Below are 27,984 nucleotides of genomic sequence, written 5' to 3' on the forward strand. Positions count from 1 at the left end.
TCCAACCTTGATTGCCCGCTTCCTTGTGAGATTTCTAGAACACTTCTGCCCTATATCTCGGGCCAGTGGCGGCTCCAGTTATATATTATCTGAGAGCAAGGAAGATAAGTAGTGAGCAAGTAAATATCCGGGAAGCAGGTTCGAAGTAGATAACAAGCTGCGTCCGGAGTGGAGTGCCAAGGAGCAGCGCAAGTCGATTCGTGCGCGATAAGCATTGCCAAGCTCTACTCCAAGCCTTCAAAGACTTTTCGTGTCTGTGTGTTCGCTGCTCCGACGGTCTTCCCTCGGTTAGAATAATCCATTATCTGGTGTCTTGGTCAAAGAATTGCAAGTGCTGCGAAGACATTTGACCCAACTCCCCCTATCTTCTCAACAATCTCCTAGACTTCGTAGAAAAATTGCAATTCAAACACACATGTCCAAGCTCAATTGACATCACGATCGGGCTAAAGTCATATCCTGTCTGGTCACATTTGCCGAAGACATTAGTCTAGGAGGTTCAAGCTTCTTCGCACCATTTGTCTTGGCGTGATTTCTTTTCTTTCTGCACTGGCCACTCACAACATCCCGCCACCGCTAGTGTCAACTACAGTTACATGGCACGGGACGGCCGATCTCCACAATCTACTCAAGCCGTGCCCTTATTTGTTGCCTATCAAGCCTTATCTGCCGAACAGCACGGACAAGTACCTCTTTTGGGAAAAGCGTGGTTGGTGGCGTGATAAGTCCGGGGTAAACAGTCATCTCGTGGCTGTAGCACGATGGGCAAGGAAAGAGAAATGCGAATGAAAAAGAAAAGAACAAAGGCCTAGGTTCAGTGGAAGATCCCTAGCGGTTCCAAAGCAGGGATCGTAGATAGCGCGAGTAATATAAGAGTTCGTGATTCTCTTTTCCTTCACTTCTTCCCCTCCTTCCCTCACTTCTCGTTCCATCCTGCCCCCCTCATCTTTTCACCCGCTCCTCTAATCTTGGATAATCCTGCACTATCCATCATGGAGAAAGCTATGAATCGCACTACCACCTCGTTGGAAGTCAACGAAGGTGCCATGGCCGCAACCGAGATGAAAGATGAAAAGACGGGTTTGAACTACAGCGTCCCTAAGAAGGGTCTCGTTTCTGCTTCCTACAATGCTTATCTTGGTGATGAAGTTCCCACTGAAGAGGAGCTGAGCGGCCCAAATGCCCTGCGTCGTATTTCTGCCCCAATTCCCTGGGCCGTCTACACTGTCGCCTTTGTCGAGCTGTGCGAGCGTTTCTCGTACTATGGAACTCAAGTCCTGTGTGAGTGAAGATCTACCATCGCTACGGTTTTTGGGATGACATGGAACTAACCCGGGATACCTGCAGACTCCAACTTTGTGAACCATTCTTTGCCTCTTCCCTATCCCTATGGCCCTGCTGGTTCTAACCACAACACTGGAGCTGGTGGCGGCACTTCTGAAGGTGTCTCTGGAGCTCTGGGAAAGGGCAGCCAGGTTGCCAATGGAATCAACACGTTCAATACTTTCTGGTGCTACGTGATTCCTTTGTTCAGTGCCTACATTGCTGATGAGTACTGGGGCCGATACAAGACCATTTGCTGGTCGATCGGAGCGGCCATCCTCGGTCACATCATTCTGGTCATCTCTGCCATTCCCCCGGTTATCACCAACACCAACGCTTGCTTTGGCGTCTTCATGTTGGGTGTCATTGTGATGGGTCTCGGTACTGGTGGTTTCAAGCCCAATATTTCTGCCCTCGTTGTCGAGCAGATTCCTGCTACCAGCATGAAGGTCCGCACTCTTCCCTCGGGTGAGCGTGTGATTGTCGATCCGACTATCACCCAGAGCCGAATCTACCACTACTTCTACCTGTTCATCAATATCGGTGCTCTGATTGGGCAAATCGGCATGGCTTATGCTGAGAAGTATGTTGGATTCTGGCTTGCCTACTTGCTGCCCACCCTCATGTTCCTGACTACTCCCTTCATCATGTGGTGGGGACGCAACCGTTACCGCCAGGCTCCTCCTCAGGGCTCGGTCACTTCCAAGGCTGTGCGAGCATTCTTCTTCGCTCTGAAGGCCCGCTTCTCCTGGAACCCGATTGCTTTCTGGAAGCGCACTCATGACGGTACTCTCTGGGAGACCGTCAAGCCTTCCAACATCCCTCCATCTCTCCGCCCCCACTGGATGACTTTCGACGATGCCTGGGTTGATGAGGTTCGCCGTGGTTTCTCCGCCTGTGCCGTATTCTGTTACTACCCTCTGTACTGGCTTGCATACGGACAGTTGACCAACAACCTGACGACCCAGGCTTCTACCATGACCCTGCACGGCGTGCCCAACGATGTTGTCAACAACCTCGACCCCTTCGCTCTGATTCTTTTCATCCCCATCTGCGATCAGCTCTTGTATCCTGCTCTACGCAAAGCTGGCTTTAGATTCACCGCCATCAGGAAGATCACCTTTGGTTTCCTCCTGGCCGCACTGGCGATGGTCTGGTCCGCCGTCCTACAGTACTACATTTACAAGACCTCGCCCTGTGGATACAACGCCAACAGCTGTACCAATGCGGATGGTAGTATCAATCCCACGCCGTTGAACGTCTGGATCCAAACTGGCGCTTACGTATTGATCGCTTTCTCCGAGATTTTCGCCTCCATCACCTCACTCGAGTACGCATACTCCAAGGCCCCGGTCAACATGCGCTCTCTAATTCAGGCCATCTCCCTCTTCACCAACGCCATCTCGTCGGCTATTGCCGAGGCCCTGAACCCGCTGTCCGCAGACCCTCTGTTGGTCTGGAACTACGGTGTCTTCGCCGTGCTGGCGTTCGTCGGCGGTATCCTTTTCATCATCCAGTTCTGGGGCTTGGATCAAGAAGAAGAGACCCTTAACAATCTGCCCGCTGGCCGTGTCGAGGCAGATGAGAAAATCGCCGATCGCGCCATGTTCGACGCCGCCGAGATTGGCCCTGCTCGTGGTTAAATGATGAAATGCCTACCGCTTCACACATGTGAATTTCCCCATCAAGGGACGATAATACGATGAATGATACTTAATCTGCATTCTACATTCGATATCTTTCGTAGCGAATCGAGATATGACCGTCGCTTCTCTGCAGTCTTTCCATCTTCACGACGTGCCGATCTCCGACCGACACCAACTGGAGCCAATCGTAGTGGATCCTAGCGCATGGCGATTTCCGTTTTTTTTTTTTAATGAACAGAAAGAAGATCTCCCAAATACACCCAACCCTGAAACACCCATAATTGAAATCACTCCCGACATTAGGTCCATCAAATCGCCTCATTTGCCCAACGAGGCAAGTCTCTCAACTCTAAAACAAGCCAAAATGAGCCCCATCAGCCAACACTCGCTGTTCGCCGGGTGGACCGGTTTCCCGATTTAGCTGCAAAATCAGCTGCAGTCAGCTCCAGCCACTACTGCATCTCAGTGCAGCACGGTCAGCATTGGTGTCAGGGGAAAGATAGCTGCCTGATGCTGCGGTGAATACGAGTGCGGAATGCCAAGTATGGAGGGTTTCAAAATATATCCCGATCTCAATCCCGATTTGCCTCGTTGCCAACAGTCCATGGTCGGTTCCTGTGGATCGACGCTATCCGTGGATGTACGGCGAATCGGAAGTCGGCAAGATTACACGAATTACGTGTGCACCGCCGCAGTGGATCTTTACTCCGTGCTCGGGCAGGTTGCGAGCATGGATACATTATGCTTGGGATGCATTACTTGGATGCCTGGAGAAATGACTTTTGCCGGAGAATAGCTTGAGGGGGGTAAATGTGTGCTTCAAGGGTCAAGGGTTGGGATCCCTTGGGGTTTCTTGTGGACGACTAATACGACGCGAGAAGAAATTGTGCATTTTGGGCAAGTACAATATGATTTCTTGAGAAGAGTATTTCGCCTCTGCCGCCGTCTTTCCGGGCCTGAATACCCCTACAGTACAAGACAACATTTGCGGGCATCGCAATCGGCGGCAATAGATACCCTACAGATGGCGTGATCGGCCAATTCTGAAGGATCACTAACAGAGTCTCGTACATAGGCCCTAATGACTGAAGGCCTCAATCCTACCTCGACCCTGCACCTGCGCCTCACCGTTAGTCGAAGAAGCTAGTCCGAGAGCCCAACGACACAGATCATTGGTACATCGCTAAAACCTCGGGGTCCGCGGTACATAAGTTCGTTCCTTGACATCACCAATCTCCACCCTCCCCATAGCCCACTCGCGCCCATGATTCGCAGTGCCCCCAGGAACGCCAACCCACCCAGCGGAGAACATAGGCATTCCAGTTCTGAAATATCGGCTGGGCTTGGCTAAGCTTCCGGCGGGCCCGGTGCATAAATATCATGTGCCCACCCCTGGATAATCCTTTCCCCAGCTTCTCTCCCTCGAATCACCGAGTCAGAGCCAGTTGAGATCGAGGTCGCGCTGCCACCATGAAAGTATCTGCGCTGATCGGCTCTATTGCCCTGGGCTTCGTGCCCGGTATGTCTTTCACTCGACCGCGTTCTGTGTGACACAGACGCACATGCGCGCCTCCGAGACATTTTGCTAATATGGCGGCAGGTACCGTTGCTGCTCCTCCTAATGGGTTCGATACAAAAGATCTCTCTATGGAAGTCGCGCGCCGTGCACTTCCGAATGCACCGAATGGATACACTCCGACCAACGTGAGCTGTCCGGCGTCGCGGCCGTCGGTGCGTAGCGCCGCCAAACTCTCGACCAATGAGACCTCCTGGCTTGAGACTCGTCGCACCAAGTCACTGGCTGCGATGAAGGATTTCTTCGGTCATGTCAAGGTCGGCGATTATGATGTCACCTCGTATTTGGACACGCACTCCAGCAACTCGTCGAACCTGCCGAATATCGGTATTGCAATGTCCGGTGGCGGTTACCGTGCAATGCTCAACGGCGCCGGTGCGATCAAGGCGTTTGACAGCCGAACGGAAAATGCCACTACCAGTGGTCACCTGGGTGGTTTGCTGCAGTCGTCTACGTATGTCTCTGGTCTTTCTGGAGGTAGCTGGCTCGTGGGATCCATCTATATCAACAACTTTACCACTATCAGTGCGCTGCAGCAGAGTAGTAACATCTGGCAGTTGTCTAACTCCATTATCGAGGGCCCTGACACCGGCGGCCTCCAGATTCTGGACACAGCAAGCTACTATAAAGATCTAGCGGACTGGGTGAACGACAAGAAGGATGCCGGATTCAACACCTCTATCACTGATATCTGGGGCCGTGCGCTTGCCATCCAGATGTTTAATGCCAGCTACGGTGGTCTTGACTACACGTGGTCGTCCATTGCGCAAACGACTGAGTTCCAAAATGGAAACTACCCCATGCCTGTGGTCGTTGCAGACGGCCGGAACCCGGGCGAACTGGTCATCGGCAGCAACTCGACTGTGTACGAATTCAACCCGTGGGAATTTGGTAGCTTCGACCCAACTATCTTCGGTTTTGCTCCTCTGGAGTACATCGGCTCTCGTTTTGTGAACGGCGAGATCCCTAGCGGCGATAGCTGCGTTCGTGGCTTCGACAGCGCTGGTTTCATTATCGGAACATCTTCCACCCTTTTCAATCAGTTCCTGCTACAGATTAACACTACCTCTCTCCCCACCTTCGTCAAGAACGTCTTCAACGATATTCTCTTCGACATCGACCAAGCCAGCGATGACATCGCTGCCTACGACCCCAACCCCTTCTACCACTATCACAACGAGACGTCCCCATATGCCCAACAGGAAGTCCTTGATGTCGTCGATGGTGGTGAAGATCTCCAGAACATTCCCCTTCATCCACTCATTCAACCGGAGCGTGCCGTCGACGTGATCTTCGCCATCGACTCCTCCGCCGACACAACCTACTCTTGGCCCAACGGCACCTCCCTCGTCGCCACCTACGAGCGCAGTCTGAACAGCAGCGGCATCGGCAACGGCACCGCCTTCCCTTCGATCCCTGACCAAAACACCTTCGTCAACCTAGGCCTCAACACCCGTCCCACCTTCTTTGGCTGCGACACCTCAAACCTCACGGGCCCCACCCCCCTTGTTGTCTATATTCCCAACTATCCTTACTCTTCCTTCTCCAACGTCTCAACCTTCGACCTAAGCTACGAAAACTCTCAGCGCGACGACATCATCCTGAATGGCTACGAAGTCGCCACCATGGCCAACTCTACCCGTGATGGGAACTGGACCGCGTGTGTGGGATGTGCTATTCTCAGTCGTTCGTTCGAGCGCACGAAAACTACCCTCCCCGACATTTGCACCCAGTGCTTTACCAATTACTGCTGGAATGGTACTCTCAACTCGACATCGCCGAATGCTTTTGAGCCTGTTACCCTCGTGACCAACAGTGATAGTGGCGCTTCGGGTATTGTGCCGACTGTTCTTTCTACCGCTGCTGCTGTTTCGGTGGCACTCTTCACTTTGGTTTAGTGGGTTTTTTTTTTGTATATTCTTATCCTCAAAATTTATAAGGGTGTCTTTTTTTTCTGCGGCGCAGACAGTTGTGGAAATATGCTTGCATTCTGCCTACGGCTTTTTGATTCATTACTGTATCATGATTCCATAAGTTGAGTCTCCTGCTGTATTGACACGCTTTGGTGTGCTCTGGTATGCTCTGGGTTTTTGTAAACGCTATTGAATTCTTAATTCGAAATTAGAAGGAGCACAACCATTTTCCATAACCGCACTTGAATGAAAGCATCAATCTTGCATTCGGTCTTACATAAATCGCAAGTGTTCTGGAAATATATACGTGCAATGTGAGGAAGTAAAAATGACATTTAGTAATGTTAACACTTAGGGATTCATTGTAAGACCCGAGATAAACATAAGGCTGTGTAGAAGAGTGGCTGCATCCACATCTAATGCATCGGTGTCGTAAACATACAAGCCAGCATTATTTCCCACTTGAAATGGGGAGAAAATGCTGAGACTAACTCGATGCGGAGGCTAGGGCTGTAATCACGTGCTGGTCGCCATGGCGACGCAGCACACCTTCTTAGCTTCGCGCAAACACGCTCCACCACGGCCTATTTTGACCTGCAATTTGACTGCGTTCCGCACGGCGCCAGACATCACCCGGCCCCGCTATGAGTTCGTCTGGTGCAATAATTTATTGACGCCCACAATTTCGACTTACGATTACGACACGACCAACGACCCCAACAACACCACAACAGAGTACGCACCACAGTCAGGCTTTCTTTCTTCCGCTTCCGCCACCATGGCGCGCGCGGCCGTTCTACCTCCATCTCCTGTCAAACGGGGAGCGCGTACAGCTCCTCGGACGACTTTGACGAAGACTACTGCTTCTACCGCAGCAAAGAAGAAGGCGCCGGCCCGAATGCCCGTGAAGAGCGCTACCTTGTCGGATACAGACGATACCGAAGATGAGCTTGGTATGATGATGAAGGAACAACAAAAACCCGGTCGACCCCGTGGAAACTCCGCTGCACGGCCGGCTGCACGGCCAGCAACGAAAGCTACCGCCCGTGGCAAGAAATCAACGCCACCAGCCCAAGAAGAAGCACTCGCCGGGCTCGACGATGAATCGGGAGCCGCGAAAGCAGAACCTCCGAAGAAGCGCGTCGGGAGGCCACGGAAAAATCCCTTACCTGAGGAACCTGCTGTCGCTAAACTCGAAGCTGCACCCAAGCCTCGAGGACGACCGAAGGGCTCTCAAAATACGTCGAAGCCGACAACTACGTGCAAGACTACCCGAAAAGCTACCGAAGCTGAGAACACATCAGACGAGTTGGGGCCGACGAAGATCATTATAAACCCGAACGCCATACGATCCAATCTTCTCCGAGGCCCGGCGAAGAAGAAGACTGTGACGTTCCAAGATCCGACCGACTCGGGAGTGGACGAGGAGGTAAAGCCCGCTGCTTCAACCGCTGGACGGAAAAAGGCAGCTACAAAAGATGCTGGAAAAACCGGACTTGGCTCTACTCCTGTGCGTAAGAACTCGGCTGTGACTGGCCGGGGACGCAAGCCTGCAGCAGCGAAGAAAGATGACTCTCAGCCTCTTTCTCCCAAGAAAGCGAAGCAAGTTGCGAAGTCTCTATCCGCTTATGCTAGTTCTGATGGCGAGGAGGATGAGTTGAGTGCCGCGAAGGATGACTCCAGGAGTCCAATTAGACTGCTAGTCCATTCGCCTGCCAAAGATATCACCGAACGCGTGGGGATGGCATCTCCCGTTCGCAAGATTAACTTCACACCCAAGAAAACTCCCACCATTATCGATGAGAATGGTGATCTTAAATTCCCGACGCCCAAACACGGATCTTCAACCACAGGTCTCAGCTCCCCAGTGAGGAGAATCAACTTCACGCCAAACCACAGTCGAAACGCCGTCGCCGACAATGGCCACCTGGCTCTTCCGCCTGGAAAATCAATTGATTTCAGTGATTCTGTCTTCATGTCTAGCCCAGCCAGGCGACCTGAGGCTTCCCCATCTCCTTTCAAATTCAGTCTCCGGGATACCCCCAATGGTGGATTTTCCCACTCAGTCCCGGCGCCAAATTTTACCCCGGGCCGTGAATCGCCACTCAAGATGTCTCCTAGAAAGGGCCACTTGGCTGCATCTTTCTCGGGCACACCGTCTAAAGCCGCAACGCCTTTGTTCCAGGCTCAGTCTTCCCTGATCCAAAGTCCAGCGAAGAGGATAGCTTCTCCTTTCAAGACTTCTCTATTTTCTTCCAAAGCCACGATTCGTGAGGAGAATGCCGATACTTTCGCTGGGTCTGCCATGAAGGCCAGGAAATTTGCTTCTCCTTCCAAGGATTTCCAACCTTTCGGTGGTGATGAAGATCTTGACATGGTAGAAGAAGTGGCTCGTGATATTTTTGGAATCGAGTTGCAATCTGACAGGAAGTCTTCATCCGCTTCACCGTTCTTGAATGAGTCACCAAAAACCGAACCAGTGGAGGATGTTGCAGCCACACCTGCCAAAGCTGCTGAAGATGAAGCCATGAGCGAATATAGTGATGAGAATGTTGAACCAGTCCCGGAGCATCGATCAACTCATAATGAAGCCGCAGAGTATGACGTTATGAGTGGATCTGAGGATGCGGATATCGATGAGAAGTTGGAAGAGCTGCAAGAAGAGATTCGCCGCGAACCTGAAGACATGGGTACATTCTGCTTCAATACCATGGAAGAACTTCAGGAGCCTTTCCAGAATCTTGAACAACCGAGAATCTTTGATTTCGCCGTGGATTCTGATGAGGTTGATCCGAATGAGGAGTCGGCGGTTCAAGATCAAGGCGAACGTGAACCCAGTCTGCTCTCTGACACTGCAGACCCTATCGACGAGCCTGCCGTGTCCTTAGAGACGGAAACTGACAATTTGGATAAACAGTCTTTGGAAATGCCAACCTGTCCTTCTCCGCTTTCCGAACCCACACTCGGACTGGACGCTCTCGAGGAACTGCAAATGTCCCGATCGGATCACGAGGACTGGCCTCAACAGGGGAAAATGAGCAGCATGAAGATTACATTGCATCCATCCGCTACCCAGATGAAGAGCAGGAAATGGAGAGCGAACAAGAGGACATTCCGGATAACGACTTTACTTTTGCGCAATCCGAAATCGCATTCTCAGTGACTCCTCAACCTCGCTCGCCATTTCAACAAGACTCGACATATCAGCAGATGTACGAGGATGAACAAATCACCAGTCCATTCCAGATTATGCAGTCTGTTCCTCCCCTAGCACCTACTCCCCTTGCCGGCGAGATGACACCTGTATCCATACGGCAGGAGGAAGCTCAGGCCAGTGTCAAGTCTATTGATCGACTTTTCGACATCAACTATTCACCACGCCCACTTGCTCAAGAGAGTCCTTTCGACACAACACAGACTGAAATACTCTCTCCTGTTGCGCCAAGCGTCTCCAACACCCCTCGTGTTCAAAACAACCGGAAGTCTGTTGCAGGAGTCGACTTGGGATTCACCCCTCTAGCAGAACGATTTGACAACTGGGATACTAATATTGCAATTCAAGAGAGGACACCCCGGCCACGGCGCCGTGGTGTGTTTTCTCTTGTGGGCCCCCTCGACAAGGCCACTGAAATCAATCCTCCGGCCCAGGAAGATGATGTATCATACCCTGACCTCTCGCGCACTCCTCTTACCAACACTCCAAGTTTGTTCACTGATTTACCTCTTCGCCTTTCTGTCTCTCCCACGAGATCTCCTGCACGTTCTTCCCTGGCTGAACACGATCCTGAGATGATAGAATCACCGGGCAAGAGCGACATCTACGAGGACGAGGAGTCTGTTGTTTTGGAGAATGAAGAAATAAAACAAGTCGAGCAACAAGAGGAGACTGCTGCCCATGAATCTTCCGACAATGAAGCTATGGACTCTTCTGATGAGGACAAGGAGAACTTGGACACCGCTCCCCCTGCGCCAGCCACCCCAGTAAGACCTGTGCCAGGACAAAGCCGAATGGTTCATACTGTCTCGAAGGTGCCGCTTAAAGCCGAGGGCGACGTCTCCCCTTGAAGCTTCCCCGAAAACGCGGTCACTCCCTTGCGAGCGCATCTCCCACTCGCTCTTCTCCTCGCATTTCTAAGCCCATCTTCCCCCAGCTGACTTGCAGTATGCCCTCGTTCTCTCCACACAACGCACCGCGGATGTGTCGAAGCCCAAGTCCCAAGCGTCGCTGCAGTGCTCCTAGACGTTCTAGTGGGAAGGTGACAGACGTGACGCCAACAAAGGCTCCATCCGTCGCTGCGAGTCCAGCGAAGACTCCGCGCCCCAACTTCAACCCCAGTAGTCAGGCTCTACGCGGTGCTGTTGTACATGTGGATGTTCATACCACTGAGGGTGAAGATGCTTCCGGCATCTTCCTCGAACTTTTGCAACAAATGGGCGCTCGATGCGTAAAGTCGTGGTCTTGGAATCCCCGAGCCAGTCTTTCCCCAGCTGATGATGCAGACTCCAAGGAGGCTAACTCCAAAGTGGGCATCACCCATGTGGTATACAAGGATGGTGGATTGCGCACCCTGGAGAAGGTGAAGCATGCGGCTGGCCTGGTCAAGTGTGTTGGCGTCAACTGGGTTTTGGATTGTGAACGAGAGAACAAGTGGCTCGAAGAGACCCCATACACTGTTGACTGTTCGATCGTCCCTCGCGGCGGAGCCAAGCGCCGCAAGAGCATGGAGCCACGTGCGCTGAGCAATGTTAATGGTACTCTTGTGCACACTGCGGAGCCATCCACTCCCTCTGCCAGTGGTCGTCGCCACGGTGCCAACCTTGGAGCAATCGAGACTTTCCGCAAGATCACCCCGCCAACGCCTGTTCAAGTGCCATCGACCCCTGAGCAATCCAATGATCGCTACGCCATCCCTCAGACCCCTGGCTACAACTTCGCCAACCTTGATGCCATTGGCATGTCTCCTGCTACCCCCTACTTCTTGTCTAATCGCAATAAGCTCGTCCAGCAGTCTTGTCCACCTAAGCAGAGCCAACGGGGTCTCTTCTCGGCGGGCAAACCTAGCACACGTCGTGGTCTATTTGACGTCGACGACGATGAGAGACGCAAACAGCGTACTAGGATGGAAGCTGCAAGGCGCAAGACCAACCTCTTCAAACCCTCCGCTGAAAGTCCACTCAAGCGGTAAATTCCTCGTGTTTTTTTTTTTTTTGGGTTTCTATCTCACTGTAAATACATACGTCCCAAGCTACTGTACACATGGGGGCATTCGGAGTTTCTGTTGGCGGATCAGTCAAATTGACTGGATAGGAATAGAACCGGGCTCATTCTTCAACTCGAATACGTGGAACCCAATCATCTGAGAACTTTTCATCCATTTAAATCATCCTGTTCCTCTAAAGTTAAGCCGATAGAATGAGCTGAAAATGAGTTAGGTAAGAGAAGACAGTCCTTCCCTCAACTTTCTTCCTCCTGCCGATAGAACCCAGCAACAAGGAAAGCAAGCTCCAAAGCCTGCTTCTCATTAAGCCGCGGATCACAAAAAGTCGTATACCGCTCACCCAACCCCTCCTCCGTCAATCCAGCCGCACCACCAACACACTCCGTGACAGCCTCACCGGTCAACTCAAGATGCATTCCACCCAAGAACGACCCCGCGGCACGATGAATCTCCAGCGCCTGCTTCAACTCGGCCAATATGTCGGTGAAATGCCTTGTCTTGACACCCGAGGGCGTCGCCTGGGTGTTACCATGCATGGGATCACACTGCCACACGGGGAGATGACCAGAAGCTTGCACAGCAGCGATATGACCCGGTAGGAACTGACCAATTTTGGCTGCGCCGTACCGCGAGATGAGGATGACTTTACCGATTTCTCGGGTCGGGTTCACCACGTCCAGGAGACGGACGAGCTCGTCGGATGCCATTGTCGGCCCGATTTTGATGCCGATGGGGTTTTCGATGCCGCGGAAGAACTCGACATGCGCACCGTCCAGTTGGCGAGTCCGGTCTCCGATCCAAAGGAAGTGTGCCGAGGTGGCGTAGTACGCGGATGTCTGTGCGGATCCGGCCTGAGTGGGATTCTTCATGAGGCGTGTCAATGTTTGCTCGTACTCGAGGGAGAGACCCTCATGGCTGGTGTAAATGTCTGCGGTCTCGACGCCGCGGTCTTTATCAATGCCTACTGTGCGCATGAAGCGGAGGGCGTCTTTGACTGCGTTGACGGTGCGCGAGTACTGTTCTTTGATTGATGGAGTGATTACGTGACCGAGGCCCCAGTCTCAGTGGGGAGTGTAGGTCGGCGAGGCCCGAGGAGAGTGAGGCACGCATGTAATTGAGAGTTGCGGCGGAATGGAAGTATGCTGAGACGAGGCGGGATGGGTCGGGTTTTCGCGAGTTGGCATCGGCGGCGAAGCCGTTGATGTTGTCGCCGCGGAATGAGGGCATTTCGACGCCATTGACTACTTCTGTTGGGCTAGAGCGAGGCCTGTATATCGTTCATCAATCATGGCACTTGGCATAGTTCGTTGGTTTGGGAATGGCTGCTTACTTGGCAAACTGGCCTGCAATGCGAGCTATACGGATGACGGGTTTGTTTGCTCCTGCGAGGTGGTCAGCGGACTTTTCTTGCAAGACAAGCTGATTTCCATACCCCAGATCAGAACCAAGCTCATTTGCAACAGAAGCTTCACCTTGGCCTCGATCATGTCTTGGTTGCAGTAGTCGAACAACTCGGCGCAGTCACCTGTGCATATGGAATTTAGACGAAGCCAAGCGTTAGAGAATTGTGCCAGACGTACCACCTTGCAATACGAACGCATTGCCCAGAGCAACATTTTTCAAGCTTTTCTTGAGGTTGTGGATCTAGATATGCGATTAGATATTGGATGGCCTGGACTAATTCGAGCTTGATCGGCACACCTCCTGTGTTGTCACTAGCGGCGGGGGTTTCTGTAGCTTCTCTAGTGAGTCTTTGACTCCCTGGGCGTCTTCATAAACCACATCCTGCTTGATGGGCTTGGTAGTCCAGGCTAGAAATGATCAGTCCCTGGGATTTCGTAAACACTTGGCACAGGTCAGGAACGCACAGCTTGGGGTCCAGTCGGCCATGACTAGTGGGGTCGTTAGCACGGGGTAAAGCGGGACAGGTCAAGCTGAAGACGGAGCAGTCGGTCCTCTGATCCACGCGGAATGCAATTGACTAGCTGCGTATGTAGCTAACGGATGCCACGAAGTTCCCACCGATCTTAAAATCGAACAAAGATTCGAGAAACGCACACTCGACACCCGCAAAAGACAAAACAGGTTGACGCCGCTTATTCACGGGATTCGGGATGAGTCATGTTGATGCCTAATTAACACGGTGTTCATCAAAAGTGTCTAGTGGCCTGATATTTAAGGTGTTAATGTGATTACATCAGCTGTTATCGCCCCTACCCGCTTATCAGTGACGTTATTCTGTACATCACAACAAAGCTGAGCCCTTGATCGATTAGCACTTGACTCCTACTGAGAAACCATGTCTGATCCCATTCCCTCCGCAAGCGGGGATCCTGACTCTGTGGAGCAGTCTCACCCCGCGAACGCAGAAGACCGCAAAGCTGCTGCTGCCCTTGACTCGCTGCATACCAATGAACTCGCAGCGGATGGCCCAGCCAAGGGACCTTCGAGTGCAGAACAGGAGGCCCTCGGGAGGGCTATGAGCCGACTCGAGATTGCCGCTGGAAAAGGCTCGGCGAAAACGAATATCACCGAGACCCAGAAGAAGGAGGCTGAGGTGAAAAGAAAGGCGGTTAAGATCGCGGCCAGTGATGTCACTTTTCTGGTACGTGCGCAGCGCCTCCCAATCGCGATGATTTCTCTATTTCAAAGCTAAATTGTATACTGATTCTCACACTCATAGGCCGAACAGCTGGACTTGCAGAAAAACAAAGCCACCGACCTCCTCAAAGCCCACGAAGGAAACGTCACTCTTGCGCTGAAGGCGTTCATCACACCATCGTGGAAGGCGTAATGCTGTATGTGTGAAGCATTTCTGGGGTAAAGTGGAAGGTTAGCCGAACATGATGACAGCCGATTCCGAAGGGCCGTAAGTTTCGGGTTCGGGAATCCGCTCAACCAGGCGGCCCGCTTGCCACTTATAAAATGCGGTAGGCGTTGGAATACCCTTTCCCCGATGCAAATTTATGAGTAGATGAACTGCTAGGTACCAAATAAATTTTGACGAATGAGTTTGAATCGAATCTATCATGCGCACCCATCTTGTACACCCCGCAAGGTCAAAAGACATCATATAATGACCCCTGGCGGGTTACCGAGGTTGACAGACGTTTATGACCTTTCGGCCAGTGGTAACTGTCAGATTTTTTTTGCCAAGCAATTATGAAGGAAGGTCTGGAGCGTTGCGGCATGCGACCGGGCCTTTATGCAGCCGATTGACGTCAATTCTGCCTTTCGGTCCATAGTGGAGCCCCGAGGGTCCAGCGAGGAACAAGGACACCCGAAGATCATCCATTATCACACCATCTGAATTTCCAGTCGGTTCTCTCCTTGCGTAGCCACTGTTCACGGTCGCATATGTTGTTTCTGACACTACAATAGTATTAGGAAATGAAGAAATACTTACCGCGCTCTGTCACAGTTCAGATTTGAGTCCTGCTACAAAGAAATGTACAGCCGTGATCTTCGCTATGCACGCGCCAAGTTCGTCGGATATGCCTGAATCCACTTTTATAGTGGGTACAGACAGCTCTTAGTGCTTTTATTAAACCGGTTTAAAGGCGATGACGATAATAAGAACTTAGGATGGGGCAAACACTGTCGTGTTCCTGAGAATTAAATGCGCGGGCAAAGACGCGAAAAAAAAGAGTCTTTGGAACGTAGGCAGTCTTTCGTCAATTTGATATTACCTCTGTCTGACGATGGCCGATGTCGAGCACCAAGAAGCTGCCGCCGGGGACCCTCTCGCCCGGAGGTCTTCCGAAAATGGTGGCTCTAGTCTTTCTGACAACCAAGTCGACCTCGCGCGCGAAATTGAGAAGAAAGACTCCGTTCGCCCTGACGGCAAGCGCGAATTGACGGAGAAGGATTGCTATGATGTTCTGGCATACTCTTGGCCGCGATGGAAGAAATGGACGTACCTTGTGGCCGTCGCATTCGTGCAGGTCTCCATGAACTTCAACACATCGGTGTTCCCCAATGCGGTCAAGCCTTTGTCGAAGGCCTTCGAGATCGGCCAGCAGGAGGCGCGTACTGGACAGATGATCTACCTTGTCCTATACTCCTTCGGGTGTGAACTATGGGCTCCCTGGTCCGAGGAGTTCGGTCGCTGGCCCATTCTCCAGCTCTCCATGTTCTTGATCAACATCTGGCAAATCCCTTGCGCTGTCGCACCTAACTGGGGAACTATTGTTGTTTGCCGTGGCCTGGTGCGTTTTCTTTTTCTTTTAATCTTCAACCTCTTTCCACCGAGATCACAAGCGTTAATTATATTAGGGTGGTCTTTCAACCGCCGGTGGTAGTGTGACCCTTGGTCTTATTGCCGATGTCTACGAACGTGAAGACCAACAATTCCCTCTCGCGTTCATTGTGCTGTCTTCGTGCATTGGTACTAGCATTGGTGGTGTCATTGGTGGCCCCATTGAGCGCTGTAAGTCATCCCCCTACTTTTTTCGCGATCCTTCGTCTCAATTAACTCGCACAATCATCAGTCCTTGATTGGCAATGGTTCTTCTGGATCCAGCTCATCTTCGGAGCTGTGACTCAGGCTATCATTTTCTTCATGCCCGAATCTCGCTCGACCATTATCATGGACAAGGAAGCGAAGCGTCGCCGTGAGACTGGCGAAGACCCGAACATCTACGGACCTAACGAATTGAAGAATCCTCGAATTTCTCTCAAGGAAGCTGGCAAAATCTGGGCACGACCTTTCCACATGCTGCTGCGTGAGCCCATCGTCTTCTGTCTGTCGCTTCTGTCGGGATTCTCCGACGCCCTCATCTTCACTTTCCTGGAGAGTTTCTCAACTGTGTATGAGCAGGGTTGGGGCTTTGGTATCTTGGGTCAAGCTTGGGCAGTCATTCCTATCAACCTGGCTTATTTCCTCGCCTACTTCTCATACTTCCCATGGTTCTGGCGTGATGAGCATCTTGCTAAGAAGCACGGAGCGGACTTTGCACCCGCTGAAAGACGACTGAAATGGCTGCTTTGGCTCGCTCCCTTCGAGCCTATTGGGTTGTTTGGCTTCGCTTGGACGTCATTCGGACAGGCGAGAGGTATCCCTTGGATCGCATCCATGATTTTCTCCACCATGGTCGGAATAGCCAACTATGCTATTTACCTGTCCTCGGTCGATTACATGATTGCGGCCTATGGCGTGTACTCGGCCTCCGCTTGTGGTGGTAATGCTTTCGCCCGTGATCTGCTCGCCGGTATCTCAGCAATGTACGCCTTCCCAATGTACGAGAACATTGGCGACAAGTGGCATGTCGAGTATGCGTCTACCATTCTGGCGTGTCTATCCTGCTTGATTGTGATTCCCATTTACGTGTTCTACTGGAAAGGTCCCCAGATCCGCGCGAGGTCCAAGTTCGCTCAGGCTCTTGTAGCCGAGCGGGCTGAAAACAATGGCCGCCGTGTGAGCAGGCCGAAAATTGAGCCTTAGTGAATCGGTGACCAGGAGCTGGAACTCCTACACATGAGGGTGCGGAGTAGGACCCCGGCTGTGTTTCGACTTTGCTGGGCGTTCCATCGCGCCGATGAGATTACGAGGATCATGCCTTTGAAGATCTGATTGATCTGTATATATAGAACCAATATTTCTGCTAGATAATCTTCTGTGAATAGAACAACCCTGGATCCAAGCAATATTCGAAGGAAATGCTGTTATACATATAGTCGTGTAAATGTTTTAGGTGCACTCAAAGCTACTCTTGGTAAGTTTTTTCTTTGCACTCGCTTCCTTGGCGTCCTGGAGCATCATGTTGCCGAGCATGAAGAAGCTAAAAGGACAGATGAACCTTTGATTGATCTTCACGTGATAAATTTCTCTTGGTTGAGCTGGTTTGCCTCCAGATTTTGGACAGGCAACTGTTTATATGCAGGCCATCGTTAAGTCTTGTGCGGTATTGTAGCATCCCGATTCAAGTGTTAGACGCCCGCAGAAACATGCATAATTGATCATCCATTTCACGAAGAAAACACGAGAGTTGAACAGGGCGTACCCTCAAAAGATGAGAATCGTCCGAAGTATACACCAACCAATAGCGCGCTCTGAGCAAACTTGTGATGCGCTCAGTCGAGTTCAAGACAAAATAAGCGAGTCTCGTCACTAACACCCGGGTGCTTGCGCTCAGGAGTGCCTCAAACTCTCGGCCGCGGGGATTTTGAGATTTCCCTCGAAATTGTGGAGCTCGGATAAAAGCAATGTGTCTCACTCATTATGTTTGCCCATGTGTTTGCTTCTTTTCTACTGTGCTGCAAACTTGGGTGGAGCACGCATAGTCCGCAAAAATCGGAACAACAGTTGCTACTCATCTCCTCATGGCATGACATTCATGGGTCAAATGGCCAGTGCGCGAATCCTACAACCTGACAGTTAAACGGCTTCTCCATAGCGTCGCTGTCAGATCAAAAGTTCATTCGTCATAGAGTATGTACCGGCTGCCACTTCCTTGTCGACACTGTTGCGAATATCGCGGGATCTGCTGGTTTCAACTAATCCCGCCCATGCCATCGCTAAGGTGGTCTATATCGAAACGTGTACAATCACCTGGTAAAATTGACCACACCCGATCGGCGAAAACTCGGTCTGGTACAGCCTTGTTCTCACATTGTTGTGTCCGGCATCGAGAGACTTCCTGCAATGACCACCAATATTAAGCCCCCCGTGGATCGTGGCAAGTTGAATCTAGGAGCAAGGACCCAGGAGCTATTGAAGGTTGGCTCGGATCATCTTGCAGATCAACGCTCTGACAAGGCCAATCAAACGCCTTAGCGCAGCCTTTCTGTTCCCGCTGCGGAATTTGACCTGTCGTCCTGCGTGTGTCTAGTCGAGGAGCTGCAGATCGTTCAGCTATCGGAATTGTGCAGACTTGGATCTCGCCTCCGCTCCTGTCGAGCCTATCACAAAACGAGCCTCTATGCGCCATGGCGGTTATACCAGCCTCTGCTCGCTAAGGTACGCTCCATACAAGTCTCATCCGGTCACATGAAGGCTCGCCTAGAATTTTTAGATTGAATTTCTAGTCGTCATTTAGAGTGCTTCTTGTCACTGTGCCTCCAGAATCACGACAACTGAAGCTACAAAAGTAGGGATAGAGTCTTTGACAAGCACAGTGCGCTGAACCATTCGTTCATCTCCCTTGTGATCTACATTCTTAACCCAACTACCGTCGATCTGGGTCGGCGCTTCGAGTTTCTCCCTTGCGTCCAAGTCTTGGTCCTCCTTGCTTTCGAACTTGCCTCTAGCCCATAATTGACATTTGCCGGTCGGGGATGCATGATGCTGCAGCCCTCTTCTTAGCTGGTGCAGGCTGAGAACCCCGATGGGAGTGAGCTTATTCTCGCTCACCGACCTTGACGAACCGATCGATCGTTTTTATTCAGCCGTGGTCCGCAACTGAGATCTGCTTGGGCACCGCTATCGTTGTGTGGCCATGGCCGCTGAAGGGATGCTTGTTGTCATTCTCTGCTATTGATTCCTCCGCACTTCCCACTGGGCAGCGATACACATGGAGTGATCTTTTGCATCGCTTCGGATTCTTGGTCTGCGTGCTTCGCCCACCAAAATGGGGGACGTTTCACCAACTCCGCATCAGCTGTTGGTGGAAGCTGTCATCTTCTGGAGCATAGGAGTCGTGATTTTCCTCGGACGAATGTATGTTGAGATGACGCAATCTATATCTGAGTTCCCGCTGACTTGGTGCCAGTATATCGCGAATCATCGCCAATGGCTCCATTAAACGTTTATATTGTACGTTTCCCGGAACAAAAACATCCCGACGAACGGTCATTCACTAACTTATTCATCCTATAGGGGATGACTATGTCATGATAGGAACCTTCGTGAGTGTGATGCACCACTGGTCGATGAAAGGCTTTTACTTTGGCTGACCGAGAATAAACCAAAAGATGATATATACTACGTTGCTGGTCTTGATTCAAATATCCTCTCGCTACGCAACAAACCTCATGGACCCGAAAGACTATGATGAAGTGTTGGCAGACCCAAAACAAGTCCGCGACCGGATCTTCGGAAGCAAGATAGTCATCGGAGTAGAGCAATGCATGCTGTTCTCCACATGGGGTGTCAAAACATGCATGTTGATTCTCTACTGGAGGATTACCCAAAACCTGCGCTCGAATCTTTATATCAAGATCCTAGCTGTATACGTCACACTGGGCTTTGTCGTTATCATGGTCTGCTACTATGCGGTTTACTGTCGACCATTCTCACAATATTGGGCGATGCCAGTGAGCAACATGCAATGCGCCACATACCAGCGCTACTCAATCACGCAAGCCGTCTTCAACATCTCATCAGACGCAGTGATGTTCGCCATCCCAATTCCGCTTCTGATCAAAGCCCAAGTCAAAAAGGCAAGAAAGGTTGTCCTGATCGGCGTCATGAGTCTGGGTCTCTTCACCATAATAGCGGCCATTCTCAACAAATACTTCAACTTCGCCTCGCCACTTACCACCACTTATCAAATATGGTACATTCGTGAAGCCAGTACTGCAATATATGTCGCCAATCTGATGTGCTGGTGGCCACTACTGCGGAAAATCTTTGGTCTTACTGCCTTTTCTTACAACAGCAACCGAGGCCGACGCGCCAACGACCAAAACAAGGATAGTGGGTACTCCGGGTCTTTATCGCAATCGCGCCCATCCTTTTCTCGCACTCTCGAAAGGCTCAAGCCTCCTTGTCGCAAGCATGCAAAAAATGTTCCAACTGCAAGAAACTCTCGACATGGCATTGCTCACCGCTCGAGCCAAGAAGCCATAACGCGAGGTTCTGGTGAGCATGATGGTGCGAGCCAAACTGAAGAGTACATTATGGACGTCTGGAGCAAGAATAATAGCCAAGGTGATGAGATCGAAGATTCAAGTTCGGCCAGTATGCGGCTACATCCGCCTTTGCAGCGAAGTCCTTTGAAAGAACCACAGGACCAGATCAACCGGACAGTTTGACTTTGTGCATAGTGACATGACGGTTCTCATCCCGCTTTGGACCGAGTCTCGTTCTTGTTTTTAATTTTTGTGATTTGGATTTTATGTTGTCCATACACCTTCGCGCGCTTCTTCCAGTCGGCTATTCATAGCCGAGGCTTTTTATACCCTTGAATTTTGGTGGCTATTTGATTACAACCCTAGAAATTAATTGTTTTCAACCTCAACGGATAATACAGCGTCAATTAGTGTCTTGACTAATAGGACTAGTTGTTGGATCAATGAGGGCTTGAGTCGTACATCTCACGGGCAGCCAACCATGGATCCGAGGGAATCGAGAAGCCTAAATGGGATGTGTTGCTATGGTACGACTGACGAAAATCAGTCATAGTCTCCTGTTTAGTGGCACCGATGGTCAAGTGGTTACGATGCCTCCCTCCCATGCAGATATGTGACAGGTGGCGGCCCGGGTTCGAATCCCGGTCGGTGCACTTTCCTTTTTGCTTTTGCTTCTTGTGTCACAGACGAATTGTCAATCTTCTTGCTTTGGCGCCCAATACTCAGAAATCGAAAGCTCGTAAACTGTTAGTTGAAGTGGCAAATGGGTAGCGGTTAACTCGGCACTCCGCAGTGATGACCGGACCCGTGTGGGGAACCCGCCGATGGTGTCAGTGTCGGAGGTTTTGCCGCCTTGATCTTTATCTTCCCTAGAAGCACTTGCTTCCTTTACGCCCTACAACATATCATACTATGCCAAGACAGAAACAGAATTCTCCACCGCTGTACGACTCTTGTCCCTGAGACGATCTCGAGTTACACCCAGTCGCGTGCCCGAGGTCTTGGCTGATGGGGTCCTCTCCACATGCGGGCCAATCCCGCTCCGATTCCGGTATACGAATGCATCCCCAGGGCATGGACTCGCCATATACCGATCTGTCGAGTGATAGTGAGGAGAGTATAGATACGGCTATTTTCAAAGGGAATGCCCGCCAGACGAGGCTGGGACCTGCGCCTTTGCTGATCAACCATCGACGGTTCCCCTCTGCAGACGATGACTTAAGCGACGACGACCATGATGGTGTCCTAGATAATTCCCAAGCAGAGGAGAAACCAGTGACGTGGATGTCGCTGCCGAAAAAAGGACAGCTGGCTATTTTGACATTTGCGCGGTTATCGGAGCCGCTTACGCAGACCTCGCTGCAGGCCTATATGTTTTATCAGCTGAAGTCGTTTGATCCGTCTTTACCGGACTCGAAGATCTCGACGCAAGCGGGCATTTTGCAAGGCAGTTTTACCGCTGCGCAATTTCTTACTGCTGTCTGGTGGGGACGACTCGCTGATGCCAGTTGGATGGGCCGGAAGAGAGTTCTTCTAATCGGATTGATGGGGACTTGTATCTCATGTCTGGGGTTTGGATTCTCTCGGTCTTTCGTGTCCGCGGCGATCTTCCGTACACTTGGAGGAGTATTGAACAGTAACATTGGCGTCATGAGGACAATGATTGCTGAGATTATTGCCGAGAAAAAGTAAGTGATCAATTGTTCGACATTCGATTCTTTTGCTGACCCCCTAGATTTCAATCCCGGGCGTTCCTTCTACTTCCTATGTGCTTTAATATTGGTGTCATTATTGGCCCAGTCTTGGGAGGCTCATTGGCAGATCCTGTAAATAGTTTCCCCCAGATATTCGGTCCTGGCTCAATCATCGGTGGTAAGGATGGCGTATGGTGGATGGAGCACTGGCCATATGCTTTGCCGAATGTGCTTAGTGCTATCTTCATCTTTATCTCTCTGTTGGCCGTTTTCCTGGGTCTTGAAGAGGTGAGTGCTGGATGAAGAAAATATTTCATGGAAGCGGACTGGCTAACTCAATTCCTGAGACGCATGAGACTGGCCGCTATCGCGTCGATTGGGGTCGGAGACTCGGCAAAAAGATAGCGAGACTGTGCTCAGGAAGGCCTCGACACTATCGTCGTCTCAATACCGATGCAGAGGATGAATCTCTCTACATGGAGGGCAGCGTGGGAACATGGTCTGCACCATCTAGCCCTACTCGCTCACGGATGCCGGTGCCTAGGCCGCACAAGCGACCAAGTTTCCGACAGATATGGACGAAGAATGTCTTGCTCACACTACTTGCACACTTCCTCCTCGCCATCCATACAAGCGCTTTCAACGCTATGACATTCGTCTTCTTACCTACTCCCCGTGCGCCCGAGAACTCGCGCGACGGCTTCCTCCACTTCGGTGGAGGCCTCGGTCTACCATCCGCCCGAGTCGGTCTCGCAACCGCCATCATCGGCTTCATAGGCCTTCCTCTTCAAATCCTCCTCTACCCTCGCATCCAAGGGAGACTGGGAACTCTCACCTCTTTCCGCACATTTTTACCCTTCTCACCTATATCATACCTGCTCATGCCCTTCCTTGTTGTTCTCCCTCGTGTTCCGTGGATTGTGTGGCCATCTTTTACTGTTGTCGTGTTACTACAGGTGATTTCACGCACTTTTGCATTGCCTGCAGCTATCATATTGGTAAACAATTGTGTCACTGATCCGTCTATTCTGGGCACCGTGCACGGCGTTGCACAGAGTATAGCAAGTGCCGCGCGGACACTGGGCCCCTTCCTTGGCGGCTGGGGCTTGGGGCTTGGTCTCGCGAATAATATGGTTGGTGCTATATGGTGGGCGCTGGCTGTTGAGGCAACGATTGGTTGGTTCGTATTGTGGACCATTCATGAAGGACGTGGAATTGAAAAGCCAAAGGCGGAGCTGGAGGACGAAAGAGACTGATAGGCTTTCTCATGTAACGTTTTAGATGCACCGATAGAAAAATATGAATCAAGCCAGTTATAGAAAATCACCGCGCTGGAAGCGGGATTGGCCGAGTCACAGCTCGCTGTTTACTCGAGCGCGGACATCGGGTCTTCCTAACGGATTATAATTCCGGCTTTCTCGACGAGACATACACCAAGCACCTACCGTTGGCGCTGAGCCCTGAGTTTCTGTCAAACTTCAAATAGGCATTGATAGATACCACAAAACAGTGGAGCGGAAACACGCCCAGAAAGGCCCTTTCAAAAACTTCCAAAGACGTTGAAAAGGAGCTGGAGTCCGACCTTCAAAAGCTCCCTGGATGACCTTGCTGTAATAAAGTCGTCATTCTGTCGCATGAGTACTAGTAAGTGGGGCTGCGCGAAATGAATGCTTCTCCCATGGTGTCGACATTCCTATAAGTTAGGGTCTAGCCCGGGCGAGTTCCAGCGTAAGCTTCCAGCATTCCACCATGAGGCCGAAGGTAATTCTTTTGGGAACAGGCCATCCGCATATCTTTCATCGCATCGCATGGCTGCGTCAAAATCAAAGTACGGTTCTGGGATACTACGATAACGATTCAGAAGTCTCCAGTCAAATGCAACAACATGTCCAGTGTCCACGCTATACAGATCGTAAGCAATTGCTCGACCTGGACTTTGCTATCGCCATGATCCACGGCCGCGACCACGAGAATCCCGAGTACATTCGATTGGCTATAGACCATGGGGCTAGAGGGATCTTTGTAAAGAAACCCTTGTGCCGCTCATCCCGAACAGTTCGGGCCTCTTGCAACCGAAATAAAAACTCGGGGGCTAGTTTTCGAAATTGGATGGGAGTTGCATTATCTTGAAACAGTGGAGTTTGCGAGGGAAGTAATCGGCCAGTCACTTCTGGGCCATATCACCGAGGCCAGATTTCATGGCGGTTGTCCCGGAGGTGCTGGGGCTGAAACCTGGCAATCAGACAGTCGAAACATCGGAGGGTTCTTCTACAGTCTGGGAGGGCATGTAGTAGAGACTGTGGTGGATTTGTTTGGTCTGCCAAAGCAAGTGGTCTCTTCTATACGCAAGATACCGCAACAAAAGCCTCACGTGGGATTTTCTTGGGTTCCGGGACTTTTTGCAGAAGAGCAACTCAATCCCGTGGTGGAAATTGGAACTCTCACTCACGAAGATATCGCTTCGGCTATTCTGGAGTACGATACGATAAACATACACCTGGATTTCACGGCTTGGGAGTCGACTGGATACCTAGTCGACTGGACTATGGATTTGTACGGAATTCAAGGTTCCTTGCACTTGAACTTTGATGTACCTGGGGGTCATCTGATACTGAAGGATGCGAAAAGCGGTTGGGATGAAGGCCGCAATCCATTATTCCCCGAGACAGTTCATCAGAAGGATGACATGCTCAAGGCTGCGTTTTCGAAGCAAATGAATTGCTTCTTCGACCGTGTCGAGGATCCTAATTGCGAGGTAGTGAGGTGCGATGAAAAGATTGCTCAGGAATTGCTGCTGCTTTTTCAGGCGTTGTATGAGTCTGCAAGCACCAGATCATGGATTACAGTGAACAAATGAATATCAAACAAGTTGCTATATTGTAGGATGAAAATAGGTATTAGTCTTGTTGGTTCCATGACAGGAATCTAGAATTACAATTCGTTTCATACTTTCACTCTGAGTTTCCATCCGCCCTTTGCTACCCTGCAACAGGCGGCAAAAAATGCTCCTAGTATAATGCAGGTTCCAGCAAACGCTTGTGCACCTGTGAAGCTTCCACTTGCTCGCTGGATCAACACACCATCAATAGCAGGACCCGTCAATGTTGCAAATCCGACAATACTCAAGATCATCCCAATCCTTGTTCCTATTCTCCTGAGATCTGGTGTCATAGTGCTCGCAGTTGCAGGGAAGAGTGACTGGGCAGCTCCACCAACCAAACCATAGACGACAGTGAATGCATATAGCCCACCAATAGAGTCCACAGCGATCCAAGAAAATATGACTATGGCAGCAGATAGACTGAGCGGAACAAGAATATTGAGTTTTCCAGTCAATCGATCCCCCAGAATGCTGGGCACAATGCGTCCAATGACTCCAACGCCGTTCAACACCAAGACGAAAGGCATGGTATTCTCCACTCCAATGCGATCTCGTGCAAAGTTTCCCAGGAAAAAGAAGGCGAAATATAAACCCCAGAAATTGAGAAACATACTTAGAGTGAAGAACACAAACGGTGCTTCTTTAAATGCGCTCCAATCGATCCAAGGGCCTGACGAACGTGCTTTGAAGCGAGGCTTATAAAGGAAAAGTCCAGGGATTTGAGTAATCAACATCACTAGACCGGCGGCACGCACAGTCCAGCCGAATCCGATTTGTTGTGTATAGAGCAGCTGGTCGACAAGCACAGGATAGACGAGACCTCCAGTTGCAGCACCGGCAGCAGCTATTCCGACAGCAACAGCACGGTGTCTGGCGAAGTGAGAGGACATGATAGCGAGACCAGGTGCAAAGGTAAGTCCATTACCGAGGCCCATACACACAGCTTGAGCGAGAAAAATCTGCCAATAGGTCTTGCAAAGCGAAAGCATGAAGAGCCCAAAGACTTGCAGAAAGGCACCGATGGTGTAAACGATTCGAAAGTATCCAGCATCAGTTGCGCGGCCCGCGAAAGCTCCCAAGAAGAAGAGCAGCGAGACCTGTACACTGCCGATCCAAGCTATTTCTGACGACGAATTTCCTAGTTCAGCGGTATATAGCTGCTCGAAGACAGAGAAGCTGTTGCTAACACCCCAGGAATTGAAGAATGTAAAGTGCATGCAAAGAACTTGGAGCCAAGCTGTGAGGCCCCCGTCGGGAGGGGCTTGTACGGTCTTCGAATCATCAGATTGTATATTTTCGGAAGTGAATTCTGCTTTTTCCTCAAGCCGAGACATGTTTGGAATTTGCTTGATCAGATGTCTTGCACATATAGAGTGCATAAGGAGGAGACTCTGGACAGAGGTGGGACAGAGTTCCGCGACTTGAAGTACTATGTAGGAAGGCACCCCATCTCGGGGTGATTACGAATCACAATTCTTAAAGACCGGTTACGAGTCATGGTGGCCCGTATTGCAAAACAGAGGGCGCAGGGTATACACCTATCAAGACCTGGCTTGAATTCATTGAGTTTGACTTAAAGCCTTATTATCGTTCAAAATTCTTCATTTCTACCAATCATAAACCAAGACTTGCTGACAGGATAGAGAATCCCCCAGTAGCATTTCATAACCGCTGATCTGTTTCAACTCAGGGCTAAATACATTCACTCGGGATCCGAGACATTGCATTTCAGTAAAGTCGAGCTAAGAAGCTTTTGGCATCATCGACTAATGGTTTCAAGTCAGAGAAGGCTCGTTTCGATATTGTACGAACGATCTCACAAAGGGGATCGCCCTTCGGGTATGCTCTGCTGACCAATTTAACAAACCCCCGCCCACGAACCGGAATACCGGCATCGTTACGTGATGGACTAAGGAGATACCGAGTTCCATATTTGGATTCTGACTTTCATCATTCAGAGACCTCGGGGTTTGAGGTGATATGTTGAATTTTTGCCATCCCGAGGTTGATTGTCTAGTTACCTCGGGCTACCATTGTATTCGCGAATGGTCTAGATGATGGACATCTTGACGATGGCATGAAGATGGAGGGCATCGTTTTTTATAATTATAATTTGCGAATAAGTGCATGCTAAGAATTACCGATCAACTGCGAAAGTTTCCCCTTCCAATCATTCACGAGCTCTTGAGCTGCCGCTGTCTGTTCGCGTGAGACCTGCAAGTCTGCTTCAAGCTGCGCGTTTCTCGTTTTAAGATCTTCCATTTCCCTCTTGAGAGTATCATGCTGGGAGGTATTTGCTCGTAATTTTAGCAATTCTTCGTTCTCGGCTTTCCGACTGTCTAGGTCCCTGCGCAGTACTGCCATGTTATTATCGCGGATCTTTATGATCTGGAGGAACTGAGTATTTTGGATCTGCAGGTCCTCAATTTGCGCCTTGAGCGATGCGACAGATTCTAATTCACGGTAAAGAACGGCAAGCGAGGCGTCGACTTCACTGGAAAGAGTAGCGAATCGAGACTTGCGTTGTCGCTTCGGACGAGGTGATGCCGTATTACGATCACCATTTTCGCTGGGCGCGTCATTATTGGAAGGGGTTGCCACATTTGAGATTGCGGGTCGAGGCTGCAGACCACGATAATCGGCAGGAGGGTATGTCGGGGCGTTCCTTGCTGCCTCCTGCACCTGCAAACTATTGTAACTTGGCGTAGGGCCGAAATTACCGTCGAGCATGCTAAGCCTTGGCGTTGTGCCTGCGTGCGGTACTGTGGCATCTAGCTTTTGTGCCGGTGCTGGCCCTGGAGAGGGGGAGGCGTCAGTGGAGGAGGAGCGACGTGCCAACCACGTCGAACACATATAGCGCAAAAAAGCTTGTCTTCAGCGTCGCGTCGAGAGCCATCTGGAATGCACCCGGCATGAAACGCTGGCTGGCATGTATGGCAATA

General features: G+C 50.8%; 11 protein-coding genes across 11 annotated transcripts; 8 read left to right on the forward strand and 3 right to left on the reverse strand.

Annotated features, from left to right (window-relative positions):
- Positions 1 to 992: 992 nt before the first annotated feature.
- Positions 993 to 2,966, forward strand: N7477_001820 (uncharacterized protein; the record flags this gene model as incomplete). Its single annotated transcript, XM_056963483.1, has 2 exons — positions 993 to 1,281; positions 1,348 to 2,966. The coding sequence occupies 2 exons, from the start codon at positions 993 to 995 to the stop codon at positions 2,964 to 2,966; spliced, it is 1,908 nt and encodes a 635-aa protein (XP_056826402.1).
- A 1,473-nt stretch (positions 2,967 to 4,439) lies between these two features.
- N7477_001821 (lysophospholipase family protein) lies at positions 4,440 to 6,443 on the forward strand (the record flags this gene model as incomplete). The annotated part of the gene is made up of 2 exons (XM_056963484.1): positions 4,440 to 4,488; positions 4,570 to 6,443. 2 exons carry the CDS (start codon positions 4,440 to 4,442, stop codon positions 6,441 to 6,443), a joined length of 1,923 nt encoding a protein of 640 aa, XP_056826403.1.
- A 547-nt stretch (positions 6,444 to 6,990) lies between these two features.
- On the forward strand, positions 6,991 to 11,644 carry N7477_001822 (uncharacterized protein; the record flags this gene model as incomplete). The annotated part of the gene is given in 3 exon segments (XM_056963485.1): positions 6,991 to 9,295; positions 9,376 to 10,511; positions 10,526 to 11,644. 3 exon segments carry the CDS (start codon positions 6,991 to 6,993, stop codon positions 11,642 to 11,644), a joined length of 4,560 nt encoding a protein of 1,519 aa, XP_056826404.1.
- A 269-nt stretch (positions 11,645 to 11,913) lies between these two features.
- Positions 11,914 to 13,567, reverse strand: N7477_001823 (3-deoxy-7-phosphoheptulonate synthase class II; the record flags this gene model as incomplete). The annotated part of the gene is made up of 7 exons (XM_056963486.1): positions 11,914 to 12,671; positions 12,721 to 12,944; positions 13,008 to 13,059; positions 13,110 to 13,202; positions 13,258 to 13,321; positions 13,379 to 13,488; positions 13,546 to 13,567. The coding sequence occupies 7 exons, from the start codon at positions 13,565 to 13,567 to the stop codon at positions 11,914 to 11,916; spliced, it is 1,323 nt and encodes a 440-aa protein (XP_056826405.1).
- A 409-nt stretch (positions 13,568 to 13,976) lies between these two features.
- Positions 13,977 to 14,471, forward strand: N7477_001824 (huntingtin-interacting protein K; the record flags this gene model as incomplete). Its single annotated transcript, XM_056963487.1, has 2 exons — positions 13,977 to 14,282; positions 14,361 to 14,471. 2 exons carry the CDS (start codon positions 13,977 to 13,979, stop codon positions 14,469 to 14,471), a joined length of 417 nt encoding a protein of 138 aa, XP_056826406.1.
- Positions 14,472 to 15,378: 907 nt separating this feature from the next.
- N7477_001825 (uncharacterized protein) lies at positions 15,379 to 17,120 on the forward strand (the record flags this gene model as incomplete). Its single annotated transcript, XM_056963488.1, has 3 exons — positions 15,379 to 15,885; positions 15,953 to 16,106; positions 16,168 to 17,120. The coding sequence occupies 3 exons, from the start codon at positions 15,379 to 15,381 to the stop codon at positions 17,118 to 17,120; spliced, it is 1,614 nt and encodes a 537-aa protein (XP_056826407.1).
- A 2,125-nt stretch (positions 17,121 to 19,245) lies between these two features.
- N7477_001826 (uncharacterized protein) lies at positions 19,246 to 20,650 on the forward strand (the record flags this gene model as incomplete). Its single annotated transcript, XM_056963489.1, has 4 exons — positions 19,246 to 19,334; positions 19,387 to 19,430; positions 19,494 to 19,522; positions 19,589 to 20,650. 4 exons carry the CDS (start codon positions 19,246 to 19,248, stop codon positions 20,648 to 20,650), a joined length of 1,224 nt encoding a protein of 407 aa, XP_056826408.1.
- An 825-nt stretch (positions 20,651 to 21,475) lies between these two features.
- N7477_001827 (putative MFS multidrug transporter) lies at positions 21,476 to 23,417 on the forward strand (the record flags this gene model as incomplete). The annotated part of the gene is made up of 3 exons (XM_056963490.1): positions 21,476 to 22,155; positions 22,203 to 22,449; positions 22,509 to 23,417. The coding sequence occupies 3 exons, from the start codon at positions 21,476 to 21,478 to the stop codon at positions 23,415 to 23,417; spliced, it is 1,836 nt and encodes a 611-aa protein (XP_056826409.1).
- A 619-nt stretch (positions 23,418 to 24,036) lies between these two features.
- On the forward strand, positions 24,037 to 25,018 carry N7477_001828 (uncharacterized protein; the record flags this gene model as incomplete). The annotated part of the gene is made up of 2 exons (XM_056963491.1): positions 24,037 to 24,140; positions 24,190 to 25,018. The coding sequence occupies 2 exons, from the start codon at positions 24,037 to 24,039 to the stop codon at positions 25,016 to 25,018; spliced, it is 933 nt and encodes a 310-aa protein (XP_056826410.1).
- An 86-nt stretch (positions 25,019 to 25,104) lies between these two features.
- Positions 25,105 to 26,376, reverse strand: N7477_001829 (uncharacterized protein; the record flags this gene model as incomplete). The annotated part of the gene is made up of 1 exon (XM_056963492.1): positions 25,105 to 26,376. The coding sequence occupies one exon, from the start codon at positions 26,374 to 26,376 to the stop codon at positions 25,105 to 25,107; it is 1,272 nt and encodes a 423-aa protein (XP_056826411.1).
- A 796-nt stretch (positions 26,377 to 27,172) lies between these two features.
- On the reverse strand, positions 27,173 to 27,895 carry N7477_001830 (uncharacterized protein; the record flags this gene model as incomplete). Its single annotated transcript, XM_056963493.1, has 1 exon — positions 27,173 to 27,895. One exon carries the CDS (start codon positions 27,893 to 27,895, stop codon positions 27,173 to 27,175), a length of 723 nt encoding a protein of 240 aa, XP_056826412.1.
- Between the last annotated feature and the right edge of the window lie 89 nt (positions 27,896 to 27,984).

This window comes from Penicillium maclennaniae (genome assembly GCF_028827695.1).
Source record: "Penicillium maclennaniae strain IBT 15551 chromosome Unknown utg000002l:1.0-2354659.0:1.0-2356205.0, whole genome shotgun sequence".
NCBI classification, from domain to species: Eukaryota; Fungi; Ascomycota; class Eurotiomycetes; order Eurotiales; family Aspergillaceae; genus Penicillium; species Penicillium maclennaniae.